The sequence below is a fragment of the Chlamydotis macqueenii genome, chromosome Z (assembly GCF_036417535.1).
Source record: "Chlamydotis macqueenii isolate bChlMac1 chromosome Z, bChlMac1.mat, whole genome shotgun sequence".
NCBI classification, from domain to species: domain Eukaryota; kingdom Metazoa; phylum Chordata; class Aves; order Otidiformes; family Otididae; genus Chlamydotis; species Chlamydotis macqueenii.
In genome coordinates, this window is record NC_141593.1 from 40,846,910 (window position 1) to 40,868,364 (window position 21,455).

A 21,455-nucleotide genomic window follows, 5' to 3' on the forward strand; every position below is an offset into this window, starting at 1 on the left:
TACCAGTGATGGAAAGCTACTGACTTCACCTTCTTTTGCCATTTAAAGTTACATCCAGACTAGTATGCTCATATTAGGAACAAGGAAATCTATAAGTCTAAATGGATTTGAATCACTCTCCACATTGATTCAATAATCTGAAGACATTAATAGAAGATAAGGCTTCACTTGATTTCAGTATTTGCTAGCTAATGTTTGTCGGAATCAGGGCACAGACAAAAATTTATACCAGACCACCCCGATCCTCTCATCCTTTATCATCAGCCTCATGCTGCTTTCTATCAGCTACAAACTAAACTGCAACACAGCATCCCACAGCTCTTCCGTGTGAGCATCTCCTGCTGAAGCTGATTTGTGGTTTGTATTCATAAAGACTGTAAGATTTTACTTATTTTTAAGTTTACAGAGCCAATAAAAATAGAAGATACAAATGATTAAAAAAATCCAAGTCTTTCAATTACAAGCTATATAATGGAAAAATCATACTTTCTTCACATAGGACAAGAAGCATACATGTGCTACACTGAAAAGTACCCTACATCTTCATATAACTCCTTTTATGATTTTTCCCTCCATTTAAAAGAATTAAAACACAAACCAAAACCAGCTTGCATATAATATCAAACAAAAAGTAGCATTCAATATTGCATGCCCCCTTCCTCCAAGACTGGGAGGGGAAGAATAGGACAGAGAGCTAAAGACAGAATATTTTTCTGCTGTAAGAAAAAAGCATTTGCTTTACAAAACAACTGCAACATTTATGCTTAACAATGAAGGCAAAAAAAAAAAAAAAAAAACCAACTTGGAAAACGTATGAGTACTTCCTAAGTCTTAGAAAACAAACTCAATGTTTTTCATGATGACAAAAGTTAAAGACTAACCTTAATGTAAAATGTAAGCACATGATGAAATCAGATTTCACTGTCTACAAATTATTATCGATACAATAGAGCGCTTCAGAACATTTTCATTTCTATGCTGTCCAAGCAGGATTCCAGAACAGTGGGAACACAAGTGATTGAGGAACACGTAAGATGTTTGAAAAATGTTGCCAGTCTCTTCTCTAGAGAAAAAAAAATGTGGACATCAAAGTTCTTTCTGATTGATGTATCTCAAAACTTTATTCAGCTTCAGTTGCAAAACTTAGTTACACTGTCTGACCTAATTACCTGCAGCCAGACTGTATCACAATAGTAGGAATGCCTGCAGTGCCAAAAAACATGACCTAGTTTTGGATGGTTATAGAGCTATATCAGCCAAACTCCACCTGCCATTATCCACATAGTCCTGTAATTTAGTTTTGACCAAATAATTTTTACAGTTCATGTATGAAGTATACTAGTCTTACTAACTTAGATGTTATCTACTTGACAAACATGCATTTACAAAGAACTTTCTTTCATTTCACTTAAACTTTAAGTAATATAAAAAAGATAAATGTAGCCCTCATCATTTAGATACAGTGAAAGTAGGTAAAATGGACACTGGACACAATCAAGAATAATGAAATCGCTACATTTTTATATTGCTTCATAAATACATAAATCTCACTGCATTATGAAGTATTTAATAGAAATAGAATGGTTTGAGTTGGATGAGACCTTGAAGATCACCTAGTTCCAACTCCCCTGCCATAAGCAGGGACACCTTCCACTAAATCAGCCTAGCCTTCCCATCCAGCCTAGCCTTGAACACTTCCAGGGATGAGGCATCCATAACTTCTCTGGGCAACCTGTTCCAGTGCCTCACCACAATCACAGTAAAGAACTTCTTCCTTATGTCTAAACTAAATCTACCCTCTTTCAGTTTAAAGCCATTACCCCTTGTCCTATCATTACACACCCTTGTCTAAAGTTCCTCCCTATCTTTCCTGTAGACTCCCTTTAGGTACTGGAAAGGCTAATATAAGGTCCCTCTGAAGCCTTCTTGTCTCCAGGCTCAAGAGCAACAACTCTCTCAGCCTGTCCTCATAGGAGAGGTGCTCCAGCCCTCTTATCATCTTCACGGCTCTCCTCTAGACTCGCTCCAACTGGTCCAATTCCTTCTTATGTTGGGGGCTCCAGAGCTGGACGCAGTACTCCAGTTGGGCTCTCACCAGAGCAGAGCAGAGCGGGAGAATTTCCTCCCTCAACTTGCTGGCCACAATTCTTGTGATGCAGTCAAGGATGTGGCTGGCTCTCTGGGCTGCAAACGTGCTTTGCCCAAGTCCTTCTTGTCAGGGCTTTTCTCAATCCATTCTCCGGCCAGTCTGTATTTGTGCCTGGGATTGCCCCAACCCATGTGCAGGATCTTGCACTTGGTCTTGCTGAACTTCATGAGGTTCACACAGGCGCATCCCTCAGGCCTGTCAAGGTGCCCCTGGATGGTATCGCTTCCCTCCAGCGTGCCGACTGCACTACACAGCTTGCTCAGAGTGCACTCAGTCCCACTGTCCATGCTGACAACAAAGATGTTAAACAGGGCCAGTCCCAGTACTAACTTGAGGAACACTACTCATCACTGATCTCTACTTGGACATCTAGCCATTGACCCCAACTCTTTGAGTGCAACCATCCAGCCAATTCCTTATCCATGGTAAATATCCATTCCTTATCCACACTATATATCCACCATAATATGTTGTATTTCTAAACACACAATACAGAAAAGTTCTTGACTGTTTATTTGCCTAAGAAGACTTAAATAAAGTTAGATCTCATTTAAAATTAATATGCTCAACTAATATGCCACAATACGTTTTAACTCTAAGTTATGTCAGAAACCCTCAATTTAAAAACAAATAGGCGAGCGCTAAATTGTAATCTTTCAAACTTGGAAATTTAAAGCTGTCAGCTTCTACTGATGATACCAGAAGGTCACACTAGATGTATTTGATGGAAATCATACTGCAGAACTGCACAGTAGTACCAAATTTAAGTAACTAACAGACAGCATGAGATTTGGTGTCTTGGATGATTAAAGTAAGCCTTTGTCAGGATTTCTGGCAGCACCACACCATTACACTTAAAACATTACTCTAAAAATCAAATTGATCTTATCTTGGTAACCCAGATGCTATAAAGTAATTTGCAAAATAAGAGCCTACTGATCAGTTGGAACCACATGTACTAATTAAACAGACCTGCTGGTATGCCTTGTGTACTTGTGACCAATTTTATATTACCCTTAAAAACGTGTTTTAAATTAAAAAGAAATCCATTAAAAATACAAGAGAATGAGTAGTTCAAAGAGCAAATCATTCCCACCTGATCATTTCAGCCACACATTTGAACTTGATTACCACTTGAATTACAATTCTTTCACTGAAGATATAATTTACTGTTAAGTCAAGACGCTACTGCAACACTGTATTTAAACAAATTTAAGTTCAAGTTTAAGTTCATCTGTATTCAGCTACTAAAGCTTAATTTAATTCTGAAGTATTATTTTCCACTGAGACCAAAAAGATATTATGGCCACCATAGTATAGTAACCTGAACTCAATATAACCATACAGTAATGTTCCTTTATAAAAGAAAGCCTCAGATTTTTTAAAATTTACTTAGTGGTAAACCCAGCATTAAAAAGTCTACTACAGATAATAACCAAGCAAACATGAGTTACACATATGGAGACAGAAGTAACTGAAGTGACAATTTTACATATTTTAATTAAATAAAATTGACATATATAGTAAACTAAGCAAGTGATACTGCAAATCTCCTGCACCACAAAAGCAGAGTTTAATTTTTGACAGTCCTTCCATACGCAAGAACTATTCTCAGCTACAAGATGAATTCAGAGTCCAAATTTCACGATACTGTGAAGTATCTGATTTTAAACTCAAAAACCCTTTAGCAAAGTACATGATACAGAGTCAGGGGAGGATAGGAAGAGAGCAAGGACAGAAAACATCACAACCAAAGCACAACACAAAGCCATCACTCCCACATGTGCACACAACAGACACACACTGAAAACCTCCTTTCATAGCTCTTAAGAAAAGTTGTTGAGAATCCTGCACTTGACTAACATAATTCAAAGAAATATGTCCCACTCAAAGAAATATGTCCTTAATAAGTGTGAGGCTTCAGGAAAACCCAGCTTAAAATTACTTCCACAGTTACACTGTCATTGATAACATTAAATAAACTGAAATTAAGGCTTCTTGCTTAGTAACGTAGAAACAAAAAAGACTGCCATAAAGATATGCAGATAGTTTCCAGTAAATAATTGTCAAGACCTAGTATTAAAAAAAAAAGAAAAAAAGCAGCAATAAAAATCAGAAGTTTAGTACCCTAAAGATACCTGTCAAATAACTTCTCCTACTTCTTGTATTTTCTAATTGAGAAAAGGAAACAAAATAGACCTCAAATTCACCTGTTTCATGAACAAGCAGAATCGGCTTTGTTACTTGAGATTATATTGAAGTTGCACATGCCCATCTCCAACAAATTAATATAGAAACATCACTCAACACAACAGTCTAAAAAGCTGTAACAAAGTAGTTCCTTGGCTGGTTTTCAGATAAGACTGTCTTAGATCAACTCTATTAAAACTTATGTCTAAAAGGAAAAAAAGTATTGCTATGGATGTTATACCTAAAGCGCAAATTAAGCAGTAAAGACATTAGTATGGCTTAAACAGAGTCAGCTAAAGAAACACCATCATGACACATGGATTTTAAACTTCTTACCTGTTCTGCAACTCTAATTCCTGAAAATCCTACAGGAAAAAATCTTAACTCCGACTCACAATGTTATACGTTAAGATGCTGACAACATTCTGATTGATTTGCAGCTTCCTTCCCTCAACAAGCAAACTGAAGTTCAGGCTTCTTCGAAATCATTCTGCTCAGAAACAAACCTGACTCATACAGTCCTCCAAACAAATGACTTGGAGTTTTGCATAAACCAAGAGATATCTTAACAGAAGACATATGTCTAGTATCATGAAACTGACTAAAAGGAAGACAAAACAGATAAACAGTGCAATTTCTGATTATTACATTATGTAGAAGTGGAAATATTATCAGGAATGTTGGTACTTACTGTGCCCGGCTCTCTGTCTGCTCCCGCAGTAACCAAGAAATGCACAGACATGCCCGTTCAGACACAGAGGCAAGAACAGAAATAAAAAAGGGGGGAAAAAATTAGAACACAAGCCGCGAACAGTTTTAAAATGGCTTTTATTTATATAAGTCATTGCACATTCCTAATACAGTGATTTCCTGAAAATTACAGTATTTTGTAAACATGATTTACAGTTTAACCATACACAAAGCCTAGTTTTATTTCATGACAGAATAAATTATTTTCTTTTCAAAAATTAGTCAAGTGCAATTTTGCCCAATATTTAACTGCATACTAAAATTTAAGCCTATGAAACTAAAGTAACAGATGCAATTATCTAAATCTTTTGTTCGAACACATTCACTTCAAAATTTAACTTCTCATTCCCTCTACCTCCCCACCCACCCACCCATTTAACAACATTACTTTCTTTGAAAAAATTACCCATTATGCAGTTTAACAGTTTTCCACAAAATGGTGCAGGCCACTGGCGTTACAACTAAGCATTTATTTACCAGGATGTCAAAATGCCCTGCAAACTACAGAGCAAGCGACACCCAGAGATCCCCTTTCAAAATACTGAAAACTTCCAAGCTGAGTTTTGTTTCAGTGATATATGTGCAGACATTTTTAAGTTTTAAACAGTATTCTCTCATTCTATATAACTTGAATTCTTTAGAGATGCACATAATTTGCAGCAATGTGCAAATCTGACAGTGTCCTAATCAGGCCTGCCATGCCTCTCACCTCTGTGGTGTTCTGCATCGTGATGCTTCTTGTCATCTTTTATTGCCAAGTGAGACTGCCCACCCAAAGCACTAGAAAGGGCAAGAAGGCCAGCACTGCTTCCAAGTGGAGGGATTCCTGGAGGCTGGAGTCCTGATGGATGTGGTGTTAGAGGCACAGGAGGTCCATGGCCATGGGAGAGATGTTGAGCCTGCAACTGCTGCTGCTGTTCCCAGAGGTACCATCATCCCCAGAAGAACAATACGTAGCACACAGTTTGGGAAGGAGAAGGGAGAAGTTTGGTTAATTACTGAGAAACAACAGTGGATTTTCTTTCATTTGTTTGTTTTAAATCTAGCCTCTCCTCTTTATTCCACGACATTATACATAATGCATTGTATTGTGCTGTCTGTGGACAGCTCTGCTCATGTCCCATTAACCTAAAAAGGCTAGCTGGATACTTGTTCTGCAGCCTGAGGAACAGGTTCAACTACTGTAAGTTGTTTTGGGCAGCTACTGCCTCTGCCACAGTATCACTGGTGACAAACAAACAGTGGCAGCGGAAGGACTGAATATCCTTTCCTTTCCAACAAGTTTCACTGGCTAGACTGATTTAAACTCATCATCCTCTCCTCCCCAGTTTGGAAACAGTAAGTAGGTTTCTATTTTGAATATTAAAAAACCTAAAAGACACTACTCAATTTCATATTTAGTATAGTTAAATTTATATGTTATTCTAGCCAAGCTTTTGAAAAAAAAATATTCAGGAATTAATGCTGTGTTTAGGAACCAACTTTGATCTTAAAATCCAGGTAGGCCAGATAGCATCAGCAAGGTCATGGAATTCCCAACAAGAAACATGGTATTAACGAATTGAAATACCTTTATCTGTTTCAAAAGCAGCTTGCAAGATCAATATCATAACGAGTGGACATACAACCCTGCAACCAATCTGGCAAAATAACTTGTAAGCAATTTTAGAAACAGAGTCCTTAGAGTGGAATGACTTCCCCATAGTTTAAATATTAAGATATTTTCTAGTTAAAGCCGTTATGGTTTTACTAATATCTTCCAAGTTCATCTAACCATTTAATTTGTCCAAAATGCTCAGCACAGATTTATTTAGGAAATCAAGCTTCAAAACACCTTTAGCTTAGTCATAGCTCCCCTTTAGTCTGCTACGGGTAAACAGATTTTCTGCCTCTTGCCTGCTTTCTTGTGCCTGGGCATATGAACAGAAGACAGAACAAACCTCTCCACCTTGGCCACGCTCCACCATCCCTCTGCTGAAGGTAGACACCATGAAAAAAGCTAGCGTACCACCCAATTCATGGGATCAAAGAGAAGACAGATAAGCAAATGTCTGAACAGGATGAGCTCGGCTAGACATGAGAGTTTGACCTGGTGAATGCCAGTGGTCCTGTAAGAGCAGGCAAAATTGTTACAGTACTGCTGTCAGCTACTGAAATCATACCTATACCAAAGCTCACAATATTTCATAAGTTACTCCAAAATAACTCAATTCAAAATAATCCAAAAATATTTATCTGCTTCCACAGGTCTCAAAACTCTTCAAGACAAACTGTCAACAATACCTGCATAACATCTACTAGTATATGAAGGACTTAATTTATTACTATTTAGAGAACTACTACACCCCTACACTTTCCTTTCTTATAACCCCATCCCAAGATATACCTTGAGCTGTTTTTTTTTAAGTTTATGTAGACGTAAGTGACTAACACTGAAGAACTCTGGACTGGAATTGCTAATCTTTCACTTTTCTGCTGCCCCAACTGTAAAGCAGTCATCATTTACTTGTTTTAGATACACAAGACAAATCATAAAATTGGCCACCATAATCCCTTTAGTCATTTCTATAAAGCCACAGTTTTACCAAATCTTTCTCACTCCCATGTATCAGGAATTTCTTTCCACATGCTGCAAAAAACAGCCTTGCTAGTCTTCTCTGTGACAGGTATATTTGACCACTATTCTTGCTAACTTTTTGGTATGTTTAAAAAGCAAGGCAAGAGAAATGTAGTTCTTATTCTTCTATTTTAATGTGTTTACAACAATCCAAAAAGCAACATTTCGAAAAAAGTACTAACAGCTATTTTTATGTGAAGTAGTTAAAGCAGTAGACCACCTTCTACAAAATCAAGTAGCTATTGCTAGTGAAATGTCCTGGTTTTGGCAGGGATGGAGTTAATTTTTCCTCTCAGTAGCTGGTATTTTGGATTTTGTGTGTGAAGAATGTTGATAAACACCCTGATAATATGAGTTGTTGTGAATGAGACCAAGGACACTGTCCTGCTTTCCAAGTCTCGTTAATGTGCAGGTTCAGGAAGCTGGGAGAAAGACAGAATAATTGACCCAAACTGGCCAAAGAGAGTATTCCATGCCATAAATGTCATGCTCAGTATATAAGTGGAGGCAGGCCAGGGTGGGTATCTGCCTTCCTGGCATCCATCTTTCCTGCTCATTTTGCTGGCATCGTTCCCTCTACCTCGCTGGCTCCCCTTTGCTCCTTTGCTTGCTGCTCAGTTTTGTCTTCTGTGATCACTGCTCGGGACGGGCTGTATCAGTCATTGGGACATCGTGTGGTGAGAAAACATATATTGTTCATTTTGTATATTTTAATATCCTTATATTCTGTTATTATTGTAATTTTCCCCTGTTATTTATTAAATTGTCTTCATCTCAACCCACGAGTTGTCCTTCCTTCCCAATTCTCTCCCCCATCCCGCTGGGGAGGGGGAAGGTGAACGAGAAACTGTGTGGTAATTTGGGCTAAACCATCACATGAAACTTAATTTAACTGAAGAAGTATCAGTAAAGCACACTGTTAAGTCTGACAGGACTGCAGGTTTGGGTTGGTTTTTTTTTTTGGTTTTGTGACCCAGCCTCTAAACAACAACAGGACATCTCTCTTCTTACAGACTTTATTGAGTTTCTAGCATGCTTCCTCAAACCAAGAGATAATCTGATGTTTTGGCAGGCTCTTTCAGAGAGATGGCATTTTAGACATTTCCTTCCTGGTTGACCACTTAAGCCAGGTCAGTCATCTGCACTCTAGCCATGAGACAACATACACAGCAGTACTGTACCGCATGCATGGCACTGGTCTTACTTGTCCCCAGCTGCACTATCACACTGGATTACCTCGTTGTGCTGTGCAATTGGCTAAGAACAAAAAGTGATTTATGCCTTCCAAATTGTTTTCATGGAGAAAAATCTCCTCTCCTCTCCAACAGTGAGCTCAAATTAGCATCTTTCACAGTGTGGGCATGGGAAGGTCAAAACAGGGAAATGAAGTTAAATTGTTTCCATTCTTGTCCCTATCCCTTCAGGAAGCCTGTGAAAATTCCCTTTATTCATGCCTCTCTTGCTTGGTTTAATTAGCAAACAAGTTAACCTACATGACTTCAGGAAGCATAGCTAAACGTTTTTAGAAATCCAACTGTTAGAGATGTATTACCTACAATTTCCCTGGCTTTGCTTTGTAGCCTACACACAGCAATGCCTCCCAGAAATGAGGAACAGATTAATCCCTAACAGATTCTGAAGGTGAAAGCACAGGACATGAAGGGCTATGTCCTGTTTCTCTGACAGGACTGCATACAAACAGAGGGGAGCAATGCCCAGTGTAAGGTGTAGAATGGAATATGAGAGCTCTAAGTGGGAATGCATCACTGTGCATAACATCTTAAGAGCTTTGCAAAATGGTTACTGAGGGCAGCAGAGGAAAAATGGCACCCAAAGATGCTTAAATACCCAACTATGTTAAACAGACTTAAGACCGATTGTGGTCTTTTAAGCCAACAAAGGTATACTGTGATTTAATATTATCTAAGGCTCACTGTTGTTTAAGACTGAAGTATATTGATTTACTGTTTATATACTAGTTATTCATAACAGGTTTAAAGTTCTCCCTACCACATAGATAAAGATGATCCTTTCCAGAAGTTCATGCTCTTTTATTTAAAAAACTTGAATTGTTAAATGTATACTGCATTCTTTCTAGAAGGGGGAAAGGGAGTATGTGCTGCACAGAAAGGAAGAAAAGAAAGACCAGGGAGATGGATAACAGCGGCAATCACCAGATGTATTTAGTAACTAGACATTTGCCATAGTAGATCCTAGAAACAATTATGTTATGCATATAATCACTTTCCTGTCACTTCAAAGACACTAATGCCTGCTCTGTCACCTTTTAAGAGCTTAGCAGCAGTGAGATATAAAATGGAATAAGTTGGCAGCAGTATCATGGTCTACTAGGCATATTCATTAGCAGTTAATTAAAAACTAGACACCTGCCATAAGAAATGTGCTCAAAAAAGGATGAGTAACAGGTCTGTCTTACTACCAATTATTATCATTACTTGTAGAGCAAGGGCTGTGTCCACTTTCAGATGGAAGTAGGAAGGTAGAGAAAAGTGCAATGATGCATAAATCAGTGACTGCACTGAAATAATTAACCATAGCAGTGATTTTAAAAGCATCAGCAGTTCACCCACCATTTTGCTGCAAAAACAGAAGTTCTTCATATTTGCAAAGGGAGAAAAGTAATGACAAATTCAGCTTACTGCACTGTCTAGATGTAGGTTTTATTGCCTCAATTTTTTTTTCCCAGGATCCCTCTAACAAGATTGCAAAGACCCAAAAAATCAACATATGAAAAACATACCACTTGCTTCTCTGAGCAAGCACCTCCTAACAATTTTAAAGGCAGTACACTTTTTCACCTCTGATATCCTAGGCAAGTTCCAGATATAAAGACCTCTTTAACTAGGACTTAAAATTTGGAATTAATTTTCAATCTCTGCCAGGGACTTCCAGAGATGGAGTTAGTAAATCTTAGTGAAACAGATTTCCTATACATAAACAATGACATATCTCTTTTACAGTCCTTGCTTATCAAGATAGAGCATGAGCTCCTACAATCCCACTTCCCACCTTAATATAGCTCTGTGGAGGTCACAAACACCTATGGCTTACTTAAAAATTTTGGCTTTTATCCCTAGCATTAAACAGATACAGCATTCTTCTGTTCTTAAACAGATGTGTGATATACTATTCAGTATGTGTTAAAAAGCACTGAATTAAAAATTCTGATGTGATAATACATGAACAGCAGAAAATAAGTTATACCTGGTACCAAATTATAATAGCTGTCTTCTCTTGTGCTCTTCTAAATAAACACCTGAGAGCAGAAAAAGTTTTCAAAAACCTTATCAGTTCTAGCACCAGTGATACTATCAACAGATTCCCCCAAGCTCCATGGAAGTGTTCTGAAAAAATATCTGGCAAGCACAAGAGTCATTTAGAGACCTAAAATGTAAAGGGCACTATTTCATGTCAACTTCTGTAAAATTGAAGGAATGTGATTTTGTTAAACTCAGGCAGGCAGAAAGACATGAGAGGAAAACATGTATTACTGTGTTCAATTTCATTGCTATATTCCCCCCCTTCCCAAAGGGGAAATCTTCAGGGTTTTTATTGGCTTGTTTAAGTAGCAGAAGGAAGTGAGAGCCTGCATCAAATGGCTATGGCCAATGAATATATAAGGGACAATGAGCACATACATCTAGCCAACCAAGTGACACCCTCCCTCGCTGTTTATAGAAATATTCTTAAAGCCAGCATTGCAAATGTTACCTTCCAAAAAAGGAAACCGCTCAAGATTATGCTCCTGTCAGATCTAGTCTTCTCTCTTATTCTAAAAAAAAAAACCAAAACACTATCCACACTACCAACAGTCAAGTGTAGCAGAAGTAAACTCATTAGACAGTATAAACCACTAATTAATACTTGCATTTAAGTTTCTGTAGGTACTTTAAAAAAAAAAAAAAAAAAGAGTATTTCAGCTACAAGGAAGAACTTATTGCAAGACAACAAACAACCTCCCTTAAGGATACGTCCACATTCTTCTACAGTGAAGTGACGGCATCAGCGGACAAGGGAAGAGCTACAGATATAATCTACCAAGACTACTGGAATACCTTTGATACAGTCCCTCACAACACTCTTGCCATTCAATTAGAGAGATATGGGGTTGATGGATGGATTGTTAGACAGATGAGGAACTAGATGGATGACCACATTCAAAGATTCAATGTGACTCAATCCAGTAAGTCAATGGCTCAACCTCCCTGTGGAAATCAGTAACCAGTGGTGTTCCTCAAGGGTCCACAATGCGATCAAAACTATTCAGTAACTTCATCAACGACATAGCTAAAGGGACTGAATGCATCCTCAGCAAGTATGCAGATGACAGCAAGCGGAATAGTACAGTTTATTGACTTGAGGGAAGGGATGCCATGCAGATAAGACTTTGACAGACCTGAGGAGTAGGCCCATGCAAACCTCATGAGGTTCAACACGGCCAAGTGTAAGGTCCTGCACATGGGTTGGGGCAATCTCCAGTATTAGTACAAATGGGAAGATGAATGGATTGAGAGCAGCCCTGCAGAGAAGGACCTGGGGATACTGGTGGATAAAAAAAAATTGGACATGAGCCCACAACATGCACTTCCATCCCAGAAAGCCAATCATATCCTGGGCTACATCAAAAGAAGCATGGCCAGCAGTTCAAGGGAGGTGATTCTCCCCTTTACTCCACTATCATAAGACTCCTACCCGGAGCACTGCATCCAGTTCTTGGGTCTACAGTACAATACAGATATGGACCTGTTAGAACAGGTCCAGAGGACTGTCACAAAAATGACCAGAAGGGACTCAAACACCTCTCCTGCAAAGAAAGGCTGGAGAGCTGGCGTTGCTCAGCCTGGAGAAGAAAAGGCTCTGGGGACACCTTACTGTGGTGTTTCAATATATAAAGTAAGCCTACAAGAAAGATGGAGAGAGACTTTTTACGAGCGCCTGTAGTGACAGGACAAGGGGCAACAGTTTTAAACTGAAAGACTGTAGGTTCAGATTGGACATAAGGAAGAAATTTCCTACAGTGCAAGTGGTGAGACACTGGAACAGGTTGCTCAGAGAAGTCATAGATGCCCTATGCCTGGAAGTGTTCAAAGTGATCCAGTGAAAGATGTCCCTGCCCACGGCAGGGGCGTTGGACTTGATCTTTAAAGGTCTTTTCCAATTCAAACCATTCTACTATTTTAAGGTAGGTGAATAGACCGATATATGAGCTACCCAATACAAATCGCTTACCGCTCCATTTTCTAACTTTTTCTAACTTTGCTTTAGCTGCAGAAGCTGTATTTCCTCTTCAGTGCTTTTGAATTTCTTTTTCCTTGATAATATCACTATTAGACTAACTAATCACAAAGCATGTTAGCAGTCCCTGCAAGACACTTCCTTTTGACCTATTTAAACCCTAATTTTCAGTACCATAGCAGCAATGTGCAGAACTAATGTCAGAGTTTGCTTTCTTTTGCTGATGACAAAACTGGGAGAGGTGGCTGATACATCAGGTGGCTGTGTTACCATCCAAACGGACCTCAACAGGCTGAAAAAAATCTCACAAACTTCAACAAAGGGAAGTGCAAAAGTCTTGCACCAGAATAATCCCATGCACCCAATACAGGCTGGAAAAGCAGCTTTGCAGAAAAGGGTCTGGGAGTCCTGGCAGACACCAAGTTGAAGTGGAGCTAGCAATGAGTCCTTGTGGCAAAGCAGGTGAATGGCATCCTGGGCTGCATTAAACAAAGTATTGCCAGCAGGTCAAGGGAGGTGATCCTTCCCCTCTACTAATCACTGTTGTGGATACACCCAGAATATCATGTCCAGTTCTGGGCTTCCCCATACAAGAGAGACATGGATGTTCTCGAGAGCATCCAACAATGGGCCTAGAAAAGGTTAAACAGTCCCAGCTCTCTCAGTCTGTCCTTATAAACAAAATTCTCCAGCCCCTTAACCATCTTTGCAACCCATTGTTGGATGGTCCAACGATAGGGGAAGAGGCAGTGGGCACAAATTGAATCATGGGAGATTCCTCCTGAACATCAGAAAACACTTCTTTTATTGTGATGGTGAGTGAGCACTGACAGAGGTTGCTGAGTCTCCATCCTCGGAGATACAAACATGGTTTGCCATACAAACATGGTTCTGCGCAACCAGCTGTAGGTGGTCCTGCTTGAGCAGGGGGGTTGACCAGATGACCTCCAGGAGTTCCTTCTAACCTCAGGCATCCTGTGTGATTCTGCAGTTGTTACTGCTTACTATATTCTCCCTGTTAAACATGTTTTAGAAAAATCAGTCATCTACTAGTATCATTGTCTAATTTCATATCTAATTCCTTTGAAAGATCTGTGTTTATTTTGGTTCATTTGGTTTCCTTACTTCCTCTTCTTCTAAATGCATTTTTTTTTCTGTTAAGTAAGAAGATACACTATACCAGACAAACTTGGAAGTGCCCACCACTGCATCTCTAGCTCATGAGCCAAGAATGGAGCCTTTGTAGCTTTGTAGAAGTTATTTGAAAACTATCCATTATGTGAACAAGCCACAGTGCGTTGGGTGCAGGAAAATAATGTCCCTTCAGAACAATGAAATAGTGTCTTCAGTAAGCCTCTTCCATCTATAAACCACGTGAAATGTCATTGTACTACAGAGATTTAAGTCCATAGAAGGACAGCATTGGCAAAAGCTATCCAAAGACATATTTTATACATATAAAATTTGTGTGCAAGCAGCATGATTATTTAAAGACCCAAATGTCTTATGGGAAAAATTCTGTTCCTTTTCATGCTTTATTACAGAAGATGAATAGGATAGCATCTTACATCTTGCTATTTATTTTCCACTCCTCCCCCTAAAAAACCTCAAACTTCTTACTATGTAGAGAATTGATGTCAGAATGCAAATATGAAAGTCAGAAAGATTAAAAAGTTATCTTAAGTTTCTTCTTTGCTATTATTCTCTACTCAGCTTTAAACTAATGTTAAATTTCTGAACAGAAGTTTCTTCAAAGTTTTTCACAATTCCTGTTTCCACTTGTTCAAACAACAGAGACCACACTAATAACTCTCAATTGCACATCAACTTTTTTGAAGGACTATGGAGTTGCATAAATTGCCTCACATAAACCAGAAAACTGGTGTTACGCTAGGATAAGGGTAGCTTCCCCTGCCTAGTAGTCCTTTTCTCACAATTTCACAAATTAACTTCATCTCTAAGGAAAAATGAAATAAGGCTGAGTAGTTCTATTTCACTGCTTTACTAATACAGCGATTATAAGAACACTAACAAACTAAGCCATTCTGACACCTTATCTATTAAAAAAATCAGATATAACACCTTCAGCATGTCCAAAACACTCCATGAAGCTACTATAAAACAACATAAAGTTTATAGTTCTCAATTAAGAGTCTTTTATCTGTTTTCCTTTCTTAACTCCTTTCCTACTGGGTCACTTGATTTCCTCCTCATGTTATTTCCCCCCTTTTCATAATTCACTTTGTCCTCTACTATGGAATCTTCCTTTAAGAATCCAAGTCTTGTCTCCTTTTTGTTCTTCAGAAAACTCAAAATAGGAAAAGCAATGCTGACTTCAACTGGCTTATGAAAATTAAAAAGACCACTTCATGCTCTAGTGATCTCACTACACTTTTACACTCATGCACGCCTGTTTCACCATAAAATGTATTTCTACAAATGTATGCTACACAGTTTTGCCACAGAATACTAAACCTGGCCAGCGGTAAGTAAGCAAAGTTAGCATAAACATACAAGCATAATTCCCCATATACTTGCTCTATTAGGCTAGAAGTTCTTCTCTAAAAAAGAAATTAAAACTAGTTGCAGTCATGAAGCTGCCACACTGAAACAAAAATATATATTTATTGATTGGCACTCAAGTTCAAGAGAAAAGTGATTCCACAGAAAAACTGCAATACAGGAAGAGAACATAGATCCTAACACAGGGCCAGCAACCCACCGATGTACATAGGTCACCTCCAAAGAGCTCACGGAAGGCAACTGACAGCCAACAAGGGTCAGAGCAGTTATACTGAAGCCTGCATCTACCTAGCAAAACCCTTCAGTTCGATTTTTCATTACTACAGCAGGATTTTTTTGAGAGCTCTTTAAAATCCTTATATAAAACAAATACTAAATATTTTCTTTAGCTTGTATTTTAGAATATGTTCTGTATTTCATGAGGATTTTTTTTAAATGAGTAAAATTAAGTCTCTCAACATGAGAAAGGCTTGGGTTGCTATCAATTTGAATTACATAGCCAGACCTAGCCTACCTACAAGTACACACACAGTACTTTTGTTGACTCACAAGATCCCATTTTTAAATTTTAATACTGTAGTTAGCTTTACAGCCATAGAACTGAGAAACAGATCTTCAATGCTCCCCAATATAATGCAAATATAAAAATAATTTCCAAGAGTAGCTTATTAACTGTCAATTAGTTCCTGCCTCACCATTACAGATTGCAGACATATGGACTGCAACGGAGAGGGGAGCACCCTCTTTTCCACAGCACTATATTGAGCAGCAACTCTAATCTTCACCATGCCTTTCTGTCTCACTTTAAACAGCTAGGTTTCTCTGCCCTTCCTTCTGGCATTTTGGATGGCAAGCCCAGGCACCAGAATTAGAAGGATAAAGAGATATTACACTTCAGGGCTCTTCAAAAAGATCACTCTTGTGAACAGTAATGACAGATCTGGGTGACCTCACCCAAAGGATTTGTCATCACACCCAGTGAATGAGCACATCAGCTGTTTTTCTGCCACACTGATCAGCAATTAACTATTTAACAAAAGTTTAGTGATAATTGTTAAATTACAAGATTTTTAACATCCCATTGACATGGAAGGAATAATTATACAGTACTGCCAGCATTACTGGCATTTTCACAAGAGTAGGTCTGCACTCGCAGCCTAGCTATGCTGTGGAGCCTCTGCACATCGTCCCACACCAGCAGAGCCCTGCAGTGAGGACACAGGATATTGCCAGCAGATGAAATTCTTCCAGTTCAGCAGCATCTTCTCCCCAAGGTGCATTAGCACTCCGCTGGCGTAGCTGCATCCATATAAGTGCTTTTGCCAACAGAAAAGAAGGGTTTTCCTCCATCCTCCACACTTTTAGGCATTGTAAGTCAACCTAAAACTTAGTAGCTTGCACCAAGTGCAGACCATTGAAGCACGGCTAGTGCTTGTATCAGCAGCTACACTGGCAACACAACAAGGAGCCCACAAACTAAAGAAGCCATTTAGCTAATATAACCTTATATGTATATATGCACACATGTAATGTTTTATATATCATATATACACAGGGATGTATTTTCTATCTTAATATAATATATCACTTATATTGTTAGATACTATGTTAAATATTATACATATTATTCTGTATATATTACATCTATACAGCAATTTTACACTTTTGTATAAAAAATATAAAAGTTCTTCTGTGTGTTTGTATGTATCACTTTTTCATCAATAGCTATTCTTCTAAAATACATATTACATGGCTGGCTTAAGAATAGTTCCAGTCTCAAACAGTACAGAACCAAGTCAGAACAGCAAATTTTAAAGGTTCTTGTATTAATAATGGCTTTTTTTTTCCTTAGGTTAAATAATGTTGAGGTTTTTTTCTTTAGGCTAAATTCTGAAGAAATAAGGTACAAACAGGAAAGCTGAAGGAAGATAATCCAACAATGGAGGAACCAGAGAAGCCTTTATAAAGCACAGATGCCACAAGGCAGGAGGGAGTGCAGGGGCAGAGTCAGAGTCAAAATGGAAAAAAAAAAAAAAAATCCTTGCAGAGGAAAACATGTCTTCACCAAAGGACTTCCCAGACTCTAGAGGAAAGTAACAAATGCAAAACCACATTCTAAAAACCACAAAAGACGACCTTAAATTCTCTTGGTCCAGACAAGACAAAAGCTGGTTTTCTAAAACCAGTGACATTCTTCTGGTCACTGTCAGTGTAAGTCAGTCTGAGAACAAAGCTCTTCTTTAATTTTCGACAAATACATATTGCTTTCTTTGAAGACTTCGACGCAAGCCTTAAGTCTCTAGAACGAAGCTGTCAGCACACATTGCTTCTGGTCTGCAGAAATTGCCAGCACATTATTTTTCTGGGGCAACCATAAATTCCTAATATTACTCACCTTGTAACCTCAAATCTACATATTTGCCTTTTTAGCTACTGTTAGCATGCCATTACCATCCAACGACACTTCAAAAGCATGCTGCTGCTGCTACAGCAGCCAAAACCAACTAGTTCAAGCATGCACCAATTTGGAAATCACTTAAAGATACTACTCTAGGGGGTTTTATTATTGACATATGATTATCTTACAAAGTATTTATTTTCTTTCCAAGCTCTCTTAGCTTCCAGAAATTTAAATCTTGCTAAACATGAAGATAGTAATGATGGAGCAAAAAGGCTTTTTGGTAAATTAAAACATGTAAGTGAAATATGGTATTTTAAATTATGCTCATAACTCTTTTGTCCCAACTACCAACTACAAAAATACTTTAGAGATATCAAAGAATGAAAAATATGACAGTCATAAGAACAGCATTACACTGATTTTTATTTGCTGTTCCAAGCCGCAGATCAGATTCCTGGAAATTTCCTACACATTCTGAAATGAGTTCCACCTACCAAATGAAAATAACTTCCTAACATGCATTTGAGTAATCTCCTTTTGCTAATCCTTGCTTTTACTACCTCAATACTACTGCTTGTAAGTATTCAATTTTAAAAGCTACAGTTAGCCAGCACTTCTAAAACCAGTACTGGACATTCTCAAGAGTGTTATATGAGACAGCAGCCTTAGTAGTTCAGCGAGTACTCTGAAAAAAAAAAAAGAAAAAATAATGCACTTACCAGATACCAGGAATCCTGCAGTTGATACAAACTCTTCAGCATATTGAAGAGTTACAGCAAACTCCTCTACAAACTGCCTTTGCTATTTCCTAAAGTTATCCTAAATGCCTATGCTAGTCTTGCTCTGCACAAGAACAAGGAAAGCAAGCTTCTCTCCTATCTCTTCCAGTCCTTCCACACAGCTCCTTACCTCAACAATTTGCCTTGCTCTTCCCCCATGAAAAACATCGTGGGTTGGTGTCTTCTTGCACATTTCCAATGTTTAATATTTACAACACTTGTGTTCCCCTGTATCTTCCTCCAATCCCTCTGCACCTACCTCTCTGCACTTTCCTCCACCCCCTGACTCCATCTCTGTCACAGAATATACCTGTTACAGGTATATTCTCCCTGCGCAGTCCACACTACTCCCATCGGGACATTCACAGTTAGCTCACCTCGGTGTATCAGTGTTTGCTTCTCAAAACTAGACCTTAGTTCCTTTTAGATCTGTATGCTTCATTATTTGCACCTCTCTCCTACCACAACGTAGTCCAACTTACACCTTTACATCACTAAACACAAACTCCCAACACCTTTCTCTATTCTTACTCATGTTGCAGGACAACTCCATGAACATGCTTTGCTCCATCCTTACTCAACTAACTTCTTTGCATTTGATTTCACCTCATGTGCAGTTTCAGTTGAGTTTTTTTTTTGTCTGGGCCAACCAATTCCTTCTTGCCATCTGACTCCTTCCTCCTCCAAACCTACTATATCTCAGACTTTTTTTCAAGAGAAGCACTGAAGGTCACGTATTTTTATCTCAGCCTACTGACACTTCACCTACTCTGGTTTCCCCACTTGTCTCACTTCAAGTATGAATGCAAAGCTGACATTTGTAAGAGAGAAGAAAGTATGCTAATCTCTTCAGTTTGTCTCCTTTAACTTCCTTGATAACTTAGGGAAATAGGGTAATAGTCACAAAAACCATCTTAAAAAGTGGAAAGCTATTCTGCCTGCATACGCTTGAATCACTCAAGTAATCCTTTCCTCTGGGATTCAGTAACCTTCCCTTTGGTGCCAGTAACATATATATACATATACACACACACACATTTTTTGATGCTCCTCCTCAATCACCTTTCAAAAGCAAACCCAGCCCTAACTCACATTTTATCTTTCTGGTAGACCTTCCATATTCTTTTTATTAAAGCTCACTGAACACACTCTCTGTACATCCTTGCCTTGAACTGTACTATTCCAGCATTTTGACCCAACTCTAGTCCTTTCCATTTCACCAAAACTATTTATTCCAAACAAGTCTGTTTAACAGAACCCATTTGGAGCCATGTTCACAAAAAAAAAAAATAATCACCTCTTCTAGTGTATCAATCTCCTCTCCTTCTATCTATCTAACCCTTCCTGAAACCACATTCGCCATTGACTTTTCTGGTCTTCTGTTTACTATTGTCACACATTTCTAATTTTACCGGTCCCCCCTTGCACCTCTCTCCTGCTGCAAAACAGACCAACTTACAGCTCTACACCATTCAAAATGTGCATCCCATATCCCCAGTATCTGCTCTGTAGACAGTAATCTAGCAAGTGGTACCAACTCACTGTCAGTACCCCACATGCTCATATAATCAGAATCCACCTTCCCTCTGCATTTGTGGTTGCGTTATCTTAAGGTTTGAGCTCCAACTAACCACATTTTTTCCAACCATCTCCCTTTCACTCCCTTTCTTGAAAGCTGTTTAGCTTTACAAATTTTTAACCATATATGTGGTCTCACTTTTGACTTGTAGCTTAGCTATTATATCTAGATGAGAAAGCCACCTAAAGATCTTTTGTTTTTCTTTTTGGACAAGATCCAAGATGCAGCTTTTTCTATCTGCCCACATATGAAACCTTGCAAGATAAGGGAGGCCTGGCCCGCAAATCAATTACATTTGACTTTTGGATACAATCTTTCCCTCTTCAGAATGACTGAGAGTATCTTCTTCTGTAGGAAATTATTGTCTCATTTAGACACTACACTCCTCTACATTGCTGCTCCAAGGTCCTCCATTTCCCCATCCGTACAGAGTGCACGGAGGTCAAGTGGAAATCAACTTTGGTTAATGCTGTTCATTCACATTTTACACACCTTCTCTCAGATTTTTCTGTTTTGAGCAGGACAAAATGTCAATACATGTCACCAATGTTTTCTTATTTTTCCTCAAAACCTAGTGGACTAAAAAATCTGACCATTTTGAGGGGACTGGTATTTTGAGAACACCAACTGTGATGCTGACAAATACCTTCATTTGCTACCTATTTCAAACTTAGTTTACAAGTACAGAGCCTTTGTCTTCTAAAAAGCACCTTCCATGACAGAATCCTATAATGTAATAACAGTTTCTACATATTTTAAAGAAGTAAAATATGAAGGATAACACAGGACGTTGCCACACAATAAACTTCCTATTGCTGGAGTTTAGACTTGGAGTTACCTACTTTATGTTAAAAGTGAGGACAGTGTCTTGTACTCAGTAGATCTCATTTTATTTAATTTAAAAGAACTAGGCAATTTCCCCTCTCTCAGCACATAATGCAGATAATGGCTGAGGAGGATCTAAAGTAATGCTACAGCTGCTTAGCTCCTTCCTTGCACTAAGTTCTGCATTCATTTCTGCTCTAGTCTGTGTTTCTATTTTATAATGAAACATACAGCCTAGTTATTTATAGGCTTTCTAAGGATTAACTACACACTCATAAGAATAAACCCTCAGGAGGTTAACCTCATCCTCTTAAGCTTCACACACTACAATCCCAGAGATAGCTGGCAACCACAGCCAAGAGAAAAAAAATAATCCCACATCTTGC

General features: G+C 38.5%; 1 protein-coding gene across 4 annotated transcripts in view; it reads right to left on the bottom strand.

Moving 5' to 3' along the window:
- LOC104483783 (TLE family member 1, transcriptional corepressor) overlaps positions 1 to 21,455 on the bottom strand; it is a 75,454-nt gene that overhangs the window by 27,212 nt on the left and 26,787 nt on the right. For 3 of the 4 annotated variants that reach the window (XM_086769991.1, XM_086769988.1, XM_086769989.1), the window contains exons 7-8: positions 5,799 to 6,003; positions 5,031 to 5,047 (exon numbers count right to left, since the gene is read on the bottom strand). In XM_086769991.1, the coding sequence (XP_086626117.1) occupies positions 5,031 to 5,047; positions 5,799 to 6,003 (222 nt within the window). The remainder of the gene's footprint in view (positions 1 to 5,030; positions 5,048 to 5,798; positions 6,004 to 21,455) is intronic. The other variant, XM_086769992.1, reaches the window with a different exon arrangement.